This window comes from Nymphaea colorata, chromosome 9, assembly GCF_008831285.2.
Source record: "Nymphaea colorata isolate Beijing-Zhang1983 chromosome 9, ASM883128v2, whole genome shotgun sequence".
NCBI classification, from domain to species: domain Eukaryota; kingdom Viridiplantae; phylum Streptophyta; class Magnoliopsida; order Nymphaeales; family Nymphaeaceae; genus Nymphaea; species Nymphaea colorata.
In genome coordinates this window covers 13690715-13710644 of record NC_045146.1, presented here as the reverse complement: position 1 = coordinate 13710644, position 19930 = coordinate 13690715, and the positions used below count along the sequence as shown (strand labels likewise).

Sequence of the window (19930 nt, the reverse complement as noted above, 5' to 3'; positions counted from 1 at the left end):
AAAACAGTACTCCAAGTAAAATAAAACCAAAGGTTACGAACATTTCTCAACTAATTTGATATAACTCCAATTCAACTCAGCAGTGGCGATACGCAAGCTGTGGCTAGAGCAGTCAAAAGATGAATTTCAGCATGGAACCTGCAGAATCATAAAGCCAATAAGTTAAAACCACGTAAATTGGTGAAGAAAAGCTTGTCGTTTTGTCTCATGTAAGTAATCAATTTGTCGACATTATCATTAAATATTAATCACATTCACTAAATGCAACATGAGGGTATCCTTTTCGAATATCTTGATATGGTAATCGGTTTTATTTGGTTTTTATTGTCAACTGCCGAGAGTTGATGCCATCCATCCCAAACATTGAACGTGTAAAGCAGTGGATACAATTTTGGTAAGAGCAACGGCAGTGGAAGATCATTGGGTCTAAGAGCACAGAAAAAAGGCGGGGAGGGAAGCGAGAGCCATCCAAGAGATTTATAAAAACTCGGTTGCGCGGGGTCGTGTTTCTTGGACCGCCTGCTAATTGAATTGAGAGTCGAGGGCGCTCCAGTGGCGGAAACCATCCGTTTCGGCGGCTTCTTGATTACGGTTAACTTCCTGTTCCTCCCTTCTCTTCTGCTTCATCCGCGCGTCGGGCGGTGGCGGTCGACGTTCGAGCCGGCGGTTCATCTCGAACATTTGGTAATATCCGTCTCCCCTCTCTCGCTAGGGCTTTTCCCGCCACTTGTTATTTTGTTATTGGGTGTTTCTTTAATCGAGCGAGAGGAGTTCTCGAGTCGCACATCGAAGGAGAGATCATTCTGCCGTCGTTCTCAAGCGAAGAAGATCTGGGTCCATGCTTTGGTTCTTTCCCCGTGATTTCCTTTGCTTTCTCATTGGAGCTTGCTTTTCGCTTCTACATTTCGTCTAAGCGATTGCTGGTTTCGGGAATTTACGCGATTCGTTGTTTATGGGCAATTTGATGTTCCTTTCTTGATGCCTAGTTGTCGACCGTGCGGTTGGAAAGTGGATTGTATCGATTATTGCTTTCCTCTTGATTTCCCCGTTACTTAATTTTAGGGTTATCGCCTTTGGTGAAAGTAACACGGCTTGACGAAAAGTGGAATAACTGGCATCTCTCCTTCTCTTTCTCAATCTGTTGAACTAACACGAATACATGCCAAGTCTGTCTGGTAGCTCACAGAAACACCATAGGAGGGCAACGAGAGGAAATTGTTCTTGAACCGTTTAAATGGATAGATTGGCTGGAAGAACGACCGTCTGCTGATGGACAAAATCGGGATCCATTTTGCTCACTAATTGAAGTTGGACGGGGCTCCACCTACGTTATTTGGTCGAACAGCTTCGTGACTAAACTGGCACTGATTTCTGGCAAAGGCAATGATGTAGACTACCGCGGCCACAATCTTGGCCACTTGAGGGAAGAAAGAACAAATAAACTCTTGTTCCCGCCAAACAAACATTCAGTTAACAAAACCAAAATTGGCCGCGAAAATTCAGAGGTTCGCAAGTAATGAATATGAGAGTGTTTAAAAATAACTCACAAAGCGTGCTAGACTCGACCTTAATACATGAAATAACAAATAAATCATAGTAAGCAATATCCAGGAAGCTACCTTATTTGTAGCAATTTCATGAGACCCAAATGCATACCACCATTGATAGTTGGGGTAATATAAATATACGGTAAAAACAGGGATTGGATTTTGAAGTTTCTTTGCTTCCTTAGAATGGGTCTGAAACAGAAAAACGCAGAAAGAGTAAAAAGGTGAAAGAAAAATGCAGAGTGGAAGGAAAAAGAATGGTTGGAAAATTGAGTTCCATATGGGACTGGTTGTGACCGAGTAAATATGAGGAGTATCTGGATTAATTATGCATTGTCTGATCAACTTAATCGATGGTTCACAAGCTGCCACGAATAACATTGTGATTTTGGAAAATGTGAACGAGAACTTCTAATTTCATTTTGAAAAACTAACTTTACGTGTGTTCCCTTATATTAATTAAGTATCGCGTGTGTATATATATCATTGTCTAGAAAGCATATTTTGTTTGAAAAAAATGTGAAAAAAACGTTAAAAACAGGTCAGTCAAAAAATGGGAAAAAACCACCAAAATGAAAAAAAGTAAAAAAAAAAACTCGTTTTTCCTCATTTTTCATTTTTTGTGTTTCTTTTCCGTTTTTTTCCATTGTTTGCGTTTTTTTTACGCATTTTACATTTTTTTTAGTTATCAGATTTTTGTTCTTACAATCCTCACATGTTATTTTTATGATATTTCCTGTTTTAACTTTTTAAAAATTTGCTGAGATTTTCCAGTATTTTCTCCAAAAAAACAACTTTGCCTTATTATACCTGAGAAAACCTCGCCATTTAATACCTGAAAATGATATTTGTGGCAATGAATATATATATATATATTATATGGGGAAATGTGTTAAAGCGCTCCCATTTTGGACTGATCTCTCCAACCCTTCTTTTCTCCTTTCACAATTATGCTTTCCACCCTAATATTGGTGGGATGTTAAGGAGGGAAAGAGGCTTGAAAATTTGAAATTTCATTCCCATTTTGGGAGTAGTTTAGTATATGCCCCCCTTCCTCAAACACACAGGCAAAGTTTTATATATATGTGTGTGTGTGCATGTGTGTTGATGTGTGTGTGTGTGTGTATATATATATATATATATATATATATATATATATATATATATTCATTGAATATGTGGAGTAAATAATATGAGGACTATGTAGGGTGGTGATTAATAAGTTGTCCAATCGACTTGATTGATGGTTCATAAAGTGCTACGTGTAACAGAAAATGCATTTAAAAAAAAAATACGAAAAATTTAATTGCCGTTTAAAACTAAAAAAGACATTGAAAACGAAAAAGCACATTTTTACGCAATTTTTTTTTGCGCTTTTTTGCTTTTTTCATTTTTTTCATGTTTTTTAATGCCAAAGAGTTTTTTTTTCATTTTCTGTTTTTTCTTTGTTGCAAATTACTTATTTTTTGATGTTTGTTTATTAGTTTCTCACTATTTTATTTTCCCCCCATTTTTAGTTATTTTAAATTTTTAAAAATTTACCATATTTTTCCCATGTATCTATGTGCCAAGAGGGAGAGAAGGGCCAGTGACAATTGGGCTCGATCTCCTTAATATGGGGATTTCTGGCCCTACCAAAACCTGCTGTGCTAACCTATTGGTCTGGCTAAATCGACACTGATTCATGAAAAAATAGGTATCCATATCCAAAGGAATGAAAGAAATATTGATAACTGTTTCAACTTTCAACTGCACATAGATTTACATTAAGAAACAAAAAAAAACTAGATTTTGACTATTGATATGAACTTGGTCCAAATAAGGTTTCAGAAAAGGGTAGAGGTTTGTTCACCAGATAAAGAAATGTATTGCATCTTCCAAATGTGAGAGATCTCCAATTGTGGAGACTGGGTCATGCTAGGCATGGCAGGTCTTAATAGGTGCACAAATCACCAGTTGAGGAAGTTGAGTTAGGGTAGCTTTGCCCATTGTAACTCTCTTTCTTAGTTAAAACTCTGACTAGATTGAGTAAGAAACAAACTGAGACAATGTTTTAATGGGTTTCAATATATGCCAAATTAAGCATTCCAACTGGTTACAGGTTGAATCCATATCGAGTTTGTGTGTGTGTGTGTGTGCATGTAGTGAATTGAATTTATCGTGACAAGATGTAGGTATTTTAAGTTGTTTTATTCCTTTTAATAAAATTTTGAAAAAAAACTGACATTTATTATAAAATTAAACTTAGGAGTTAGGACCTCAAAGCTGAAAGTTCAACATGACATTGCTGAGCAGTTTCTTTTGTCCTAATTAATTTCCTATTGTGATTGTGATTTCTTAAGGCTGCAAATAAATTGAGCTTATGGGAGCCCATTGATGGAACACTTGCATTCAGCACACACATTTTCAATGTCTAAGTTCATGATTTGGGCTGACCTTTTTCCTTGGTGGATTTGAAGTTATTTATGAACTTCTCAGCTTGTGCATGTCTTATTAGAACAACAAGTAAGATGCTCGTAAATAATGCTCCCAAAGTAGATTTTAATTGATGAGATGCAGTTGAACTCTGTTATGCTTTTAGTGTTACTCCAAACGGTGATTCTCAGACCTGCTAAGGAATCACCTTAACAAAGACCTTCAAGTTAAGGAAGTTATGAGTTCAACAAACCTGGATACTTTTAGCATTGGCTACATGGTATCTCCCTTACCCCAACATGCAAAGAAGCAAGATCTAGTAGATTAGGGTGAGGGTACTTGGATATAGCCATTTGATTCAGAAAGCATTCTTATAGCGTTGAAATTACATGATCCGGATGCTGATATGTAATGTTAGACTTAAATAAATGCTGGGTAAGGTAAGTAGGTCAGTTCAGTTATGATCATATGCCATTCATTTTATTAGGGTCTGAAATTGAGATTAATACCCAATCTAATTTCAAATTGACTGTTTAACCTAGATTACATGTGGGTTTAACAAGTTAGGGATGTAAGAAATTCAGCTATCAACATCGATTGTAAATGGCTTAATGGGCCCAGTCGTACCAAAATTAATGGGTCCAAGTTACAGATTGCGTCTCTAGTGGACCCATTTTTCCATTGACTTCAAATATATGCTAAATTGAAAGCTGATTTCTATTGATTATATGTTCAATCCAAGTCGGTTTTGCATGTGTGTGCATATAGTGACAAATTTGCCATGAAGTTGATTTTTTTGTGAAAAGTGGGTATTTTTAGGTGTTTTTTTTATAAAACTTTTAGAAAAAAATGCATTGATATACATAATTACATATGTGATATCTCATTCAAATTATGGACATCTACATTTCTTATTCAAATCAATTTGCACAGGAAAGACACCCATTTTTTGAAAAGCATTTGATCACTATAAATGGACTTGTATTTAGTAGATCAGCTATATTGGATATTGTATAGGTTTGATATATAACAAGCTGGGTATAAACAGTTCTAGTATGCAATCGGTTGGGGAATGGTCACAAATATTAGCAATAATTTTCAAAATATCACGATAATATCACCAAAGTAGAACAAAATGAAGAAAAGGAATTTTTATTTATTCTGAAAATATCCCCATTTTAATTCCTCATCAAGATGTCATGATAGTTTCACAGTATATGTGTTTTAAAAATTCATATTTCATATTTATTATTATTATTTTTATATCTATCTTTTTTTTTTGAGTTCCTGAAACTTTCTTGAGAATAACAAGCTTCCAAGTAATACCTGACAAAAACATTGCTGGTAAAAAGTGAAACCATATTTTTGCCTATGGTTACAGATGAATGGGTCTAGGTATAAACATTTGGATAGTGTATAGTATGAATTATTTCAATTAGATTCAATTTTATTATTTAGTTTCCCACCATCAAATCACTTTCTTGAACTGGCAAGGGTCTTAGAACTAACCAGTACTTGCGGGTCTCCGAAGCAGGTGTTTGTTAGGTACAAGTGGTTTGGGTAGGACCAGTGAAACCTCTAATTTTGGGTTTTTTTTAGTAACAGAACTGGAGAATATTTTAACGTGTTAAACACAAGAAAAAGCGAAAAGTTTCAAATCCAACAATTCCTATTCTTTGGGGCCTTAAGGTACAACAAGGTATGACATGATTGGCATGCCACCTATGTGTCCTGGAATTCCGTCTTCAGACCCAAAAGTTTTTTTTTTTTTTTATATGTTGCTTTTACATATATTTGGAAAAAGGTCACAATATCTTGGCTAATTCTGGTGTTTGTTCCTACTGTTTCACAAAAGTTAAGTATTTGGAATCATGAAACCTTTGTACTTCATTGATTTTTCGTGCCATGCTGCAGGTTTTCAACTTTGTCATATGTAGCCAACCTAGATGCCAGGATATGATTTTCTTCTTGCAGAGGTTCTTCAAATAGTTTTTCATCACTTCATGTAGTTGATTAAATGTTTATGCCCCACAAATTTAAGAATCTCAGCAGTACTGGCATACCGGACTTAAGCATGATCTTGCTGCTTGATCTCGGTGAGTGGATGATTTAGTGTGAGCTTATTAGCATCTAGATAATTTTTGTTTTTAATTTGAAATAATTGAGTCTAACCTCTAGCAGTTTTACAATCACCATTTGCAGAATGATGAATCACATTGGAGTTCTCATCAAAGCTGTCCCAAGAAAGTTCAGTTTCAACTTCATGGATGTTGTGGATCTTACATTGTCTGATAGTGACAATGAAACCGTTGGTCAAACAGACCGAAGAAAACTTCCTGCATGGTCGTCTGCAATTATCCCTGAGTCTTGTACGAGGATCCTTCTTTTCTTCAATTTGTTTTCAACATATTATCGAAAAGGCAATATTCTGAAAACACAATTTAGTACTAAAATTTGTTCATTTTTGTTTCACAAGTTCAGTTGGATTGCCTCAAAAGCCTGCTGTTAATGCAACATCTAGATCGGAACCAAGGGCCGCTAACACTAGCAGAAATTCTGATGGGGATGAAGCACGATTGGTATCACAGAATATTACTTCAACAGCTAATAGTAATGAAGGTCTGTGCCACTATGATCCTTTTTGGTTCTGGTATTTGGAATAACTACTAACTGGATATCTTGTCATATTAAGAATGAGGATGAATACTGACAGATTATAATAAAAACCATTTGTGCAGGTTTAGATGGTGAAATGGATGAAATGTTAGGTCTGGGAGAAAATCCAGCTTTTGTTAGCACTGCTGCTACCTCTATTTCTGGAACTGCCGTTGACCGTAAATGTCTGCCCCCATCTTTGATGCATGGGAAGCCTATCCCTGGTTCATCTGGATTAGAAAATGATCCAAGAAAGTCGCAGAAAAAGGGACCTCATTTGCAATATCAGAATGGATTCATGGACACTCCTCACCCAAGTAATGGATCTGAAGGGCAGCTTGGTCTCTATTTTAAGCCTGATGCTGGCAGCAAGGGCAAGGTTCAGAATGTTTTATCAGGACTGCATTCTCATAGAAACGATGTGCATGAAGTGGCTGATACACAAGCATCTAAACTGTCATCAGATGGTCATAATTATTCCTACAGGGGTGATTATGGCCGACCTTTTAATGACAAGTCTTTTTGCCCTGAAGGGGGTAAAGTAGTTCAGAAGGCTCCTCATGCAGACTATGTACAAGGAAATAAGGATGAAATTTTGATCTACGAAAACGTCAGCAGTAGGAGGCAGTTGCCTGTTACTCTATTGAATGAGAAACATTCTGGCCCTTCACTGCCAGCTGGTTATGGTGAGAATACTCATTATCATGGCACTGTTGAAGACAAGCCAAAGGAGACTGATGAGAGGCTAATTTTTAGAGCTGCATTGGAGGTGAGATTCATAAATCTCTCTGCTATTTAATGGCTGGAAAAAGTGATTCTCTCTGTTATTTAATGGTTATCATGGGATAATACTTCACTAGGACAAGGTTCAATCTTGTTTTCTTTGTGTTAGTTGAACCAAACAGGTAGACAGCTGAGTGGTGGGTATGGTAAAATCAATGTAACAGATGTCTGTATTTTCTTTTTCAAATATCAAGATATTGCTTTAAAGAGGAAAAGAAAAAAAAGAATCGCAATTTTTGGAAATATTGCTAAATTGGGAATATTGTGATTTTATTAAACTATTTCTGCAAGCTTTTTTGGAAGCAAATTTTTTTTAGTATATTTTAAATTTTGTTTTGGATTTTTTAAACATTATAATAGCTATTTTGATTTTTGATCAATATTTGTGTCAGAAAATTAGTAGAAAACTTAAATTTCATCTTATTTTTTAAGTATATTTTTTCATTGTTTTGAGTTCTTGAGTTTTCCTCGAGAAGAACAAGCCTTTCATTAGTACTCATGAAGAACCTTACAGATAAAAGCCTGAGATGGGTGTTTGTGACAATGTGGAGAATTAGTTTGATATAGTGTTTTTACTATGTTGTATTGCACTTCATGGAGATTGCATGTGATCGTTCATTGCAGCATGTTTTCCAATTCTTCTGAATGTTTGAGTAACTGTGTCGTGCAGCAATTTGTCAATAGGGATATAGTTTTATTAAACTGAAAGTTTCCTTTGTGAAATAGAAACCATTTTAGGTTCAAGTCTTCTTTTCTTCAGAACCACAGTTGGAAGAAGCTGCATAACTCCATTTGATTGTTCCGTTAATAGGTAATTTGCAGTGCATAGTCTTGACACTAGTTTTTCTGACCGGTTAAATGCCGGTGGCAGTTAACACTGGCCTGTTTGTGAAGGGATGTCAATGGATCAGATTCTAATCGGATATACTATTAACTGCATCCGCTTTTTCAGATATTCACATATTCAGATTCAAATATGAATGAAGAACAGTGATATCTGATTCCGAATCTGAAATCTGATTTCACAATCCGAACATGATCCAAATTCAAATTTTAAATTTACATCCGAATTCATGTCTGAATTTTAAATTCGACTGATTTTCAAAAGGTAAAGGCATTGAATATAGGATATTTATTTAAAACTAAACCTGATGTAAATCCGATCAGATATTTATGTATATCATAATCCGATCCGATTGGATATCATTTCATAAATTCGAATCTGGTCCTATCCTTTAATTGAATATTTAATTTTTTTTTCCATATCTAATTTTTCGGAATGGTTCAGTCATATATCCGATCCAAATCAGATATATTGACATCTTTATGTTTGTGTCATTGGCTTAGTTTAGGTTCATAAACTAAGAACTGGGATTGTCTTCTGTTCATATTCTAGGCTTGCAAATATAACTTTAGAACTAAAATATGCCCTAGAATCAATACCTTGACCTGCTGTTTAATGCATAGCCAATATATGTCCTGGTAAACTAAATACTGTATTTAGCTATGTAAATCGTATAGTTGTCATAATCTTTGTAAGATTATGCTAATGCCATAAATATATTTGGTAGTATGGTTTTTATAAATGTTAAGGTTTATAATTATGTAAAGTTTTGTATGATATCATATTCTATATTAATTTAGAGTAAATATGGGTGTAATTTCTGGTACATTGAAATCAGATTGGGCAAGATCCAACCCAGATATTGGGGGGGGGGGGAGGGGGGGAAGAGAGAGAGAGAGAGAACCCCCTTAACCATGGGTTTTACATGATTCTTAAATATTATTTAAATTTTATATTGATATGTTATCCATGGGCAAATTCAAGGAGTCTTGGCTGGAACATTAAAATTTCAAAATCCACTAAATCTGTACATTTCAATTCGATTATGTTTTTTCATCCATGATGGGTTCTAGTGTATGGTATAGGAGTCTTGCAGTTTTGGAAAACATTGCAGTTACAGTGAGCATGCATACACTTTTACATAGACACAAGCATGCTCGAGGATCCTAGATTTTATGATTCTTGGGTACCATCTGAATTTTTTAGCTGCCTGAAGTCCAATGAATCCATACATAAAGTGTTGGAAATTATAAGTTTGAAAAAGAAAACAAAACTTCAATTTGTAGATTGGATTTTATAGACTCATTCTATAACATCTGACCTACCCCTTTGGGCTTATCAATTTTTTTTCAATCTTATCTTTTTGGACATTAAGTGGCTGGAAATGCCCAATAACACCATATATATATATATATATATATATATATATATATATATATATATATATATATGTATGTATGTATGTATGTATGTATGTATAGGTGTTTTTTTCACAATACGGACGTGAAGTGCAGATCTGGAAGACTATAAATTGTTGTGTTATGAGTAATTTTCTAATGTGTATCTCAAGGTTTATAACTTAATAACATTTAATAATTGATGGCCTGAAGTCTTTTGGCTTATGAAATTCGATCAGTGCCTTTTTTCACAATACGGACGTGAAGTGCAGATCTGGAAGACTATAAATTGTTGTGTTATGAGTAATTTTCTAATGTGTATCTCAAGGTTTATAACTTAATAGCATTTAATAATTGATGGCCTGAAGTCTTTTGGCTTATGAAATTCGATCAGTGCCTTAAAAGATCATGCATTAGATGTTGATTTTATCTATGTAGCTAGATATTGTGAAAAATTCAACCATAAGGATCAAAATTCTAGATGTGATGGAATGCAGATGTGTGGACAGCAGGATAAGTCCAAATTTAGATGCTACAGTGTGGATGTCCATATAGAACTTGCGAATGTGGATCATTTGCTTTTCGATATTTTCAGCTTTTTTTTTTTGAATTTGATCACATGTATGTGCTTCAAGTCATTTTCTAGTAGGAACTCATAATTAATGATAGAGTTAGTACACATAAATAGACATTCATAAATTTTGGGAATCATCTGATGAGAATTCTCCATGTTTTAGGTGTCAGAAAATTATGCTTTTTGGAAGCAAGCACGATGCAATAGTTTTTTCCTGACAAAAGAGCTATGCATCCATAAATCTAATTTAGCCAGCATACTTCTTATCCATAGAGCCATTACATATAGTGTTGTCTACTTATTTATTTTGTTTTTTCTGCAGGGCCTTGCTCAACCAAGAGTAGAGGCAAGCTTGCCTGACGGTCTTCTTTCTGTTCCTCTTCTAAGACACCAGGTCTCTCTCTCTCTCTCTCTCTTATATATATATATATATATATCCTGAAAAAAATTATATTTCATATATTCTCCTTTTACAGAAAATTGCTTTGGCATGGATGGTCCATCAGGAAACTCATAGTTTCCATTGTGCGGGGGGAATTCTTGCAGATGACCAGGTTTTGAATTGTTAGAATCACACCTGAACATGATACTTATTCTTATGTTTATCCCATCTTGTTATCTCATTTAGTTTGTTATCAGGGGCTTGGTAAGACTGTTTCAACTATTGCGCTCATACTGATGCAAAGGGATCAGCACTCTAAGTTTATCTCTGATTCCACGGAGCAAGTCAAAAGGGAAACCCTGAATTTAGATGAAGATGGTGATGGTCCTGCTGAGATTTCCAGTAACGAGCAGCACAAGCACTCCGATAGTCAAAGCAAGGCAGTTACCAGTTATCGGATGGCTTCTGTCCAAAAAGGAAGGCCAGTTGCTGGCACTTTGATAGTCTGTCCTGCAAGTGTTCTTCGTCAGTGGGCTCAAGAACTGAGTGACAAAGTTGCAGATGATGCTAAACTTTTATTTCTGGTATATTATGGAACAAACCGTACGAAAGATCCTTTTGAGCTTGCCAAGTATGATGTCATCCTTACAACATATTCCATTGTAAGTATGGAAGTTCCAAAGCAGCCTTTGTTTGATGAAGATGATGTAGATCAAAATTCCCAAGAAAAATATGGATTGTCTTCAGACTTCTCTGGCAACAAAAAAAAGAAAAAAACTGAAGATAAGAATAAGAAAATGAAAAAAAGCAAGAAACATCCTGATGGATCACTGGCTGGTCAAGAGATTAGTCCACTTGCAAGGGTACGGTGGTTCAGAGTTGTTCTAGATGAAGCTCAAACTATAAAAAACTATAGAACACAGGTGGCAAGAGCCTGTTGTGGCCTTCGAGCTAAGAGAAGATGGTGCTTATCCGGAACACCCATTCAAAATGCAATTGATGACCTTTACAGCTACTTCAGATTCTTAAGATATGACCCTTATTCTGCTTACAACTTTTTTTGTACTGCAATAAAGTATCCAATTTCTAGGAACTCCAGTAATGGGTATAAGAAACTTCAAGCTGTACTGGGGACTATGCTGCTGCGCAGGACAAAAGGTAATTCTTTGGGTGTTTATTATTGGGTGTATACGTTGCCAATGTCTGCATTGAGAGTCATTTCCATTTTCATTGTCTTATGTTTGATTTACTTTTTAGCTTTCTTTCAAATATTCATTGATAATCTTGGTTAGGAAAGCTGATGTCTAGAATTTACTTAGAAGAGCCTTTTTGAAAATCTTGTGAAAACATAGAGAAGTTTTGAGGATAATATTGTTACTAATGGCTAATAATTTCTTGTAGCACTTTGAAAACTTTGATATTATTATATCATTGGCTGGCTTCAACATGGCTGCCATCTTGATGACTTTTTCAAGTTATCAATAATATTGGCGAATGCTCGTAGCTAGGTTGAAAATGTGCCTTTTGTCAATTTTGTTTGGATCCTAGTAATTTAGTAAAGTCAACTATTTGGACATCTGAAGTCAAAATGTATGGCTATCCTATATATTTCATGCAATTCTTTGTAATTTGTGTGGAGATTGTAGTTCATAGGCAATCCATGGTTTTTAGTTTTTAACATGAAGTTTAGTAGATCTTTGTTGCCAACACGTTGCTGTGGTTCTATCATTCTGATATATTACTAACTTTTATGTTGTAGGAACCTTTATTGATGGGCAACCTATCATTAATTTGCCCCCAAAGTCAGTATGTTTGAAGAAGGTGGAGTTTTCCCTTGAGGAGCGTATTTTTTACTCAAACCTAGAAGCTGAATCTCGTTTAGAATTTAAGGTACCTTATCATTTATCATTTTGAATGAGTAGGTATAAAGAAATATAATTGATCTTTTATAGATGTGCAGCATTTTTGGTTTTTGTGTCTATTTTCATGTGACTTAAAATGTTTATGTGCAGCCTTACTGTGAACCATTGGAGTGTTACATATGTATAGCACTGTCATTTGGTGTTGTTGCATTCTTTTACCTTACATCTTGACGAAAGCTGCACTGATCATTTTTTACATTGTGGTTATCGATGCTATTTAGAGAACAAAAACTACATTTCTCTGTCACAAGGAAAGATGATCTAAACTGATTGAAAATGGTTGTGATTCTTTGGCCATATCTTGTGCATGACTAAGTTTAGAGTATGGACTACATCGGAGAAGCACTCTATCTCCATTTACTGATCAACCACATTAAAGAAAAAGAAATTGGGTACCCAATCTAGGGAAAATGACCTTGGAACTGAACTGTAGAATGTACCTGGATGTACATTAGATAAAGTAACAATGAGTTTGACATATCAAATTAATGCTTCCTATAAGACAGGTAGTGTCCACGTGCTCTAGGAATTTTTAGTGCTAATTACTTTGTTAGATTTCTCTTGATAGGCATTAGGACTATTTTAGTCTCAGTTTCTTATTGCGAAATGTTGGGGCATACATTTCATTTTCATAGAGAAGTTAGCTGTTTTCCTAGCTTGTTCATAGAAAATAACTTGGGGGATGATTTACATGAACGCATGAGAGGATTGGCAATCAAAATGAGGTAGGAATTGATTCGTCCTAATTATTTTGTGTTAAGTAGAGACAAAGAAAAAATCTCATTCGCCTGATCAGAAAAAGCTAAAACTCTTTGATGCCTTGGAAGGTTGCAGTGCATGGACTTGGGAAGACATCAAGATGATGCATATTTTGTATTTTATAATTTCTTTGCTTTGATCTTGTTGTGTTAATGTGGTGGAATTGATATTGTATTTTGTTACATTGTTATATATGTTCAATTGTTGTTAACTTCTATTTTCGAGCTCTGTCTACTTCCAGGCATATGCAGATGAGGGGACTGTAAACCAAAATTATGCGAACATACTTTTGTTGCTTTTGCGTCTTCGTCAAGCTTGTGATCACCCTCTTCTTGTGAAAGACTATCGTTCTAGTAATAAGTTATCCGCAGAGGCTGCACAAAAACATCCAAATGATATGCTGATGAATTTATTGAAGCACTTGGAATCTTCTTCTGCAATATGTGCCATCTGTAGTGTATGAATCCGTCACTTCATGTTTCTGTGGACTTTTGGCTTATATGATATGTTTTGGCGTTTCCTTTTTCAACAAGTTATTTATCTTCGGCCAATTTATGTACTGTGAATAGCAGTGTTGTGGCACAATGTATCATAAATGACATAAATTTAGGAAAACATACAAACACTTAAAGCGATACAAAGAATGTACATGCTGGTGGCAGACTGTAGGTTATTGAATACAGTAATTGACAGTTGACTAGAGCTGACAAGCATAATCACAAACTAGCTATAGCATGATCTTTATGTTTGAGCTGCTATGAAGTTCTTAGTGAAAGGAACATTTTTCATTGCTTAATTTCTCTTCCAATACACCCATTCAAGCTGAAAATAGACACGAATTTGTCTATTTCAGAAAACCACAAAGTAATATCACTTAACTGAACTGTGCACTCAAAGGACTGAAAAATAATCTCACATTACTCACAATGAACAATTACAAAGGCTCACAAAAAGCCTTACATTACATAATGGGCAAACTGCCCAACATATAGAAGTAGAGAAGACCGTTGGAGTTTCCAACGGCCAGATTTTCTAGCTGTTGGAGAGTCCAATGGCTTACAAGATGCTGCAATGTGCAGCCAAAAAATAAATAAAAGGAAAACAATAAAAGAGATTTCCCAATCTAAGCCTAATCAAAATACAACTATCCAGAAGATAAAATGCATACATATTTCTTAAAACATAGTTCATGATGCATGAAATAGTAACCTAGTATTCTGGTTTGTAAATACTTAGCATGACATTCTGAAAGGCTGAATATTTTCTGAATCCCTTTTGAATTCCATTCCTTCTTCATAAGCTTTGGAATTTCCATGTAGTGTCCATGAGGGGCCATTTTCATTGAAAACCTTCATTGTTGAATTTCTGAGTGGCTTCTCCAGCACTTCTCTTCTTTTATTCATTTTAGCTGGCAGTAACATAGGTATAAAGTATAAACATTGGTTAAATATTACTAGAGTTGCATTGGTATATAAGTTTCTGTTTTGTGCAACTTATCATTTGAAAACTTTCCAATAAGCACTAAGTTGGCTCTTGCAAGGCCTACTGCAGTTTTGTCTTTTTTCCACGTTTAAATGCTTCTTGCATGTCTTTTCCAAAAATTTTCATATGTATTGTAATATTATATCGAAAAGGAGAAAGTAGTAACTTGGTTGAGAAAAGTGGCCACTGCTTCATGGGTAAAATGTACGTAGCTATGTGTGTGCAATAATGAGCTGTTGTCAAAGTGAATAATTCTTGTGCTCCTGAGTTGTGTCATTTATGCACTAATACAACATCAATTTCATTATATTTTTTTGGTGGTATGCCAAAATGAGTCCCTATTCCATGTAAATATGTAGAACAAAAGGTTATCCGTTCTTTGGCCATATACCCTTCTGCACTTAATCTCTCTGATTGACTTCTTTTATGATAAAACTTTTTAACTTAACTAAATTACTTCCAAGAATTTATCAATTATTAGTGTTAGAAACATAACCACCAAATGAACGACAAACAAATAGTTAATGTAATAAAACAATTAAGCTACCTTCCAAGAGAATACATCCAATGATATTTCATACGAAGAGGTTCCTAAAGGCCTAGTTGTTGCTTATGTAGTTTATGCTAAATGACCTGCTTTACTTGCCATCTGGCACTGCTTTATGTGTGAAAGCAGATAACTCCATCTCTTGGGCACTGTTGTAACCTCTTTGCCTCAAAATAGTTTAGATGAGAAGGAGACAAATCTTCAAGAACAGTATTCATATGTACGTATAAGGGAGAGGGCGACTCTTGGGGTGCAGGCTTTTTGCACCTGCACTTTGTACTTGAACCAATGTTGTAAATTTTTGTTGTTCTGCATTTTATGTTTTATGGTATTCTGTCATTTGCTTGTGGTATTGTAATTGTACTCTGTAGTTAATAACATTTTTTCATGCAATAAGTTCTTTTAGAATCTTTTTATTTTTGAACATTCTGTCATTTGCTTGTGGTATTGTAATCGTACTCTGTAGTTAATAACATTTTTTCATGCAATAAGTTCTTTTAGAATCTTTTTATTTTGAACTTTTGGATTCTAGAAAAATTTTCAAAAGATTACACGATTTTGCACCATTTATACCCAAGTAGCATTGTGGGTAATCAGGACATTACGTTGTATAGAAACAAGTTTACAGTGATTTTGTTATGTAGGAAAGAAGTACATAAGACCTTCAGGAAGGGAAGAGGGTGGGGGGCCTGGGGGCCGGCATTTAATTTGCATGCTCCAAGTATAGTAATATGAGTATACCAGCTATAAATTGGGTGCTTCAATGGGACTCATCATCAATGGGGTCTGACTTTATGTAAGTTGATTAAATTGAGTATAAAGTCTTCGATTCAGGAGAAATCAGTGAGATAACATTCAGATCTTGCATGTTTGAGACTTCGAATTGACTTAGATATTAAAAGAGGTTAAGAATGTGAAAATACTTTTAGATTCACGGAGAAATTCACTTCATTTTTGCATTTACTAATGTTTTTCTTGTGAAACTTGGCCCCAAGCATCTTTCTTTCGCATGGTTTACAGGAACAAAAAGTTGGTATTTCATGGTAATCTGTATTATGCTTTCCTGGAGTAACGGCCTGTGTTTAGTATTAACAATCAGAGCATAATCCGTAATGGTAGTCCTTGACGAGGCTTCTTCTTGTAAAGTCTCTGCATGTCCTTTGATATCATCTGAAGAAGTTGCATGAAACTCTGCTGCTTACTGTAAATTACATCAGACGCTTGAAAATTTTCCCTCTTTCATTTGCCACTGTTTCAGGATCCACCAGAGGATGCTGTCATTACAATATGTGGTCACATTTTCTGCAACCAATGCATATCCGAGCGTTTGACTGGTGATGATAATTTCTGCCCTTCACCTGATTGCAGAAGTCAAATTAGCACTGACTTCATTTTTTCTAGATCTGTCCTTCAAGGTAGTGCAGGGCATTCTAATACTGATAGTGACAGCATTGCCAGCTCTAGAAAGTTGAAGGAATTTGGAGTAGAACCCAGTGCATGTAGCTCATCAAAAATTAGGGCTGTACTAGACATTTTGCAGTCACTTAATATGCGGCAAGCGAACTGTAACACTAGTTCTGCAGGATGTGGTGAAGTTCATGGTTTTACTTCTAAACCAGACATGAGTTGCTCTGCTGACTCAAACAAACATGCACTGGCGGGTATCAAGTTAAGCACACCAGTTGCACTTCCAGAGAAAGCCATTATTTTTTCCCAGTGGACCAGCATGCTCGATCTGCTAGAAATTTCATTGAAGAGCTCCTTTATAAATTACAGAAGGCTTGATGGGACAATGACTTTGTCTGCCAGAGATAAAGCCGTCAAAGATTTCAACACACTTCCAGAGGTCTGATGCCTGTTGTGTGACCAAGATATATCATTTTACTGTCACTCATGATCATATTTTTTCACTTTTTGGTATGCCATTTTCTCTTATTTTTTTTTTTAAATTTTATCAGGTAACTGTCATGATAATGTCTCTCAAGGCTGGTAATCTTGGTCTAAACATGGTTGCTGCCAATCATGTTGTCTTGCTTGACCTATGGTGGAACCCAACAACTGAAGATCAGGCTATTGACCGAGCACATCGCATAGGGCAGACTCGTCCTGTGACTGTTCTTCGATTGACGATAGAAAATACTATTGAGGACCGCATATTAGCTTTGCAGGTACCTAACTTCCTTGCATCTACTGCCTTTTTGTGGTCCCTTTGGCAAACGTACAAATCTTACCATTTCCTAAAAGCCAACTATTAAATGGATTATATGGATTATATATGTGTGTGTGTTGTTGCCTTCCCAAGATCCACCAGTTCTAGGGTGGAGAATATGGTTGTGAAAAGGGGAAAGAAAGGGAGAGAGAAAAAGTAGGTGAGAAAGAAAAAATGGATTCGAAAAACATTTGTGTGTGTGTGTGTGAAACAGAGTTATACGGAGGCTTCAAAGAATAATAGTATATGAACTGTAAGTTTGTAACTGTAGCTGTGGATGCATACAGAGACACATTGACGTACATATACTTTTAATACACAATCACATGCAACAAGTAAAAGTGAAAAAAGAACTGCACATAGGTAGGAGAAAAAATGGTTTCGAGAAGGGGAAAAAAGGAGTAAGCTGGAGAAAAAGAAAAAAAAATTGTTAAAAAAAAAAACCCAACCTAGGTGATGCTTTAAGGGTTATCAGGTGAGAGGTTGTCTTGGAACAGCCAGCCTAGATGATTGCTATGCCTGGTGGCTTAGGTGTGCCTTCGACAATGATACGTATCTTTAAGTTCAAAAAATTGTTGGTTTTTTTTTTTACACTAGGTGCAGAGGAATTTTTATCAGTGACATGCAACTCCAATTTTGCTGCCTTCCACTTACCGAACAATCTTACCAATATCCTCATATTTCATAGGTGCTTTGCATCCATTAACATGCCATTCACATACCCGGATATTTTTATTTTACTTCTTAAGTAGAACCTGATCTGTTTACTGCTGATTTTGATGCTGAAATTGTCTATGATACTGTAGATTTTAGTACTGAATACTAACACCTGATATGTCTGCAGGAGGAAAAGAGAAAGATGGTGGCCTCGGCATTTGCAGAGGACCAAACAGGTAGCTTTGCAACTCGGCTTACAGTGGAGGACTTAAGATACTTGTTCATGGTCTGATACTAGTCTCCATAGATTTGGTTTTTGGAGCCCACCTCAAACCTTAATACCAAAGTGAGATCGTTCGGGGAAATTATCACTTTCATGTAGTGGGAGTAAGGTCAGGGCTGATCATTTTTGTGATGCTGCATAGCATTTATATGTAATTTTTTGTAAATATTTCCCTTCTGAGGTACGAAGAGGATATTAGTCATACCTAAGGCTCGCTTTTAGATTCTAGACCAGGTTCTGCTTCTCCAGATCAGAACCTACCCTTTGGTCAGAGATAGGAAAGTTCCTGGAGCGTAGAGGTTGCTGGTGTATACTCTAGTCGATGTCAATATATTGCGGCTCACTCTTTAACATTGTACATACTGGACTTGGTGTCAATGTATTGCAGCTCGCTCTTTTAACATTAATACAAAAGGCAACTGTATAACCAGTGTATATGTGTAAAGTCTACCGAGTAATGTACGACAAACTGGTCCTTGAACACCCCTCCCTCCCCCAACAAGAGTGAGAGAGAGGCGCCATACCCTGCCGTTACTGTTTCAGAAGCGGAGAGTAATTAAATTGCTCCTCTTATCAGGATACAACTGATGAGGTAGACGATAAAAAGCTGTCTTAGTTGCAGTGCTGTGTCAGTCTTGTTGGCGCCACCTTCTGCCAGAGGCAGTGCCTTACCCCATATGGAGCCTCAACATTTCACACAGTCCACCCGGAGGCAAAGTGGGTATGGTGAGGACTTACTCGGCAGGGAAAGAAAATACCAAGTTCGGCCATGAGGCTCGCTTCATTGACGATCGCCACTGCTGATCTGGTCTCATGTAGGACAACCATCTTGAACTCATGGCCAGGTAAATGAAGCAAATGAGAAGAAGAAGAAGATGACGAAGAATAAGAAATGTTACCAACAATATGTGCAATTTATTCCCATCTAAACTAGGTGCTTTGAAAAGGGATTTTGGACCTTCCGACCTCCACCATGGTTTCCTACCAAAGTAGCTTGGCGTTACATTCTAGTTAGAGTTTTCCAACAGCTGAATTGCCCATTAATCTTCAGATTGATCGTTTAAAGTACGCTATGCGTTCCAGTTTCTTATATAGCCAGCTAGATCCACGTCATAACCCCAACTTAGTTTCTATGGTTCATCTGGTTTTTGGGTTCATCTTAACTATATTGGGATCCTCAGAATTGCCTGCTTAATGTCAAAAACTTGACCGCGAAAATCGTTTCAATTGTTTAATACGGAGAAATTGGCTTGCATATGTGTAATGCACATCAAGAAGCATCGATTATTTATATTCTATTTCCAAAAATCTAGATGCATGAAAAGAAGTTAAATACGTGGCGGAGCCATGCACAAGAGATCATGTTAAAGCTTGTATTTATTGGCATACAGCTGATCATATAAGGTATTCTTTCCTTCATCTAATCAAGTGGAACGAATTGGTCAATCGATCCTGTAGTCCTCATTCAAGTCTG

The 19930-nt window shown here is 36.0% G+C and overlaps 1 protein-coding gene across 4 annotated transcripts; it reads left to right on the top strand.

Annotated features, from left to right (window-relative positions):
* Positions 1 to 338: 338 nt before the first annotated feature.
* On the top strand, positions 339 to 18901 carry LOC116259955 (helicase-like transcription factor CHR28). 4 transcript variants are annotated; one of them, XM_031637988.2, is made up of 13 exons: positions 339 to 684; positions 5877 to 6058; positions 6165 to 6331; positions 6444 to 6581; positions 6701 to 7386; positions 10538 to 10609; positions 10692 to 10769; positions 10855 to 11755; positions 12357 to 12487; positions 13520 to 13735; positions 16566 to 17153; positions 17266 to 17475; positions 18361 to 18901. In XM_031637988.2, the coding sequence occupies exons 3-13, from the start codon at positions 6166 to 6168 to the stop codon at positions 18463 to 18465; spliced, it is 3291 nt and encodes a 1096-aa protein (XP_031493848.1). In that variant the 5' UTR covers positions 339 to 684; positions 5877 to 6058; position 6165; the 3' UTR covers positions 18466 to 18901. The 4 variants fall into 4 exon arrangements, with proteins under 4 accessions (XP_031493848.1, XP_031493849.1, XP_031493850.1 ...); XM_031637989.2 differs by having other exon boundaries at positions 6144 to 6331; XM_031637990.2 differs by lacking the exon at positions 339 to 684 and adding an exon at positions 708 to 857.
* Positions 18902 to 19930: the final 1029 nt, after the last annotated feature.

What these genes read in the sequence shown, in the direction of transcription:
- LOC116259955 (XM_031637988.2), top strand. Translation starts at nt 6,166, where the DNA reads ATGATGAATCACATTGGAGTTCTCATCAAAGCTGTCCCAAGAAAGTTC. An exon ending in TTTTTAGAGCTGCATTGGAG is followed by an intron (nt 7,387 to 10,537) that starts GTGAGATTCATA and finishes TTTTTTCTGCAG; the next exon opens with GGCCTTGCTCAACCAAGAGT. An exon ending in GCTGCTGCGCAGGACAAAAG is followed by an intron (nt 11,756 to 12,356) that starts GTAATTCTTTGG and finishes TTTATGTTGTAG; the next exon opens with GAACCTTTATTGATGGGCAA.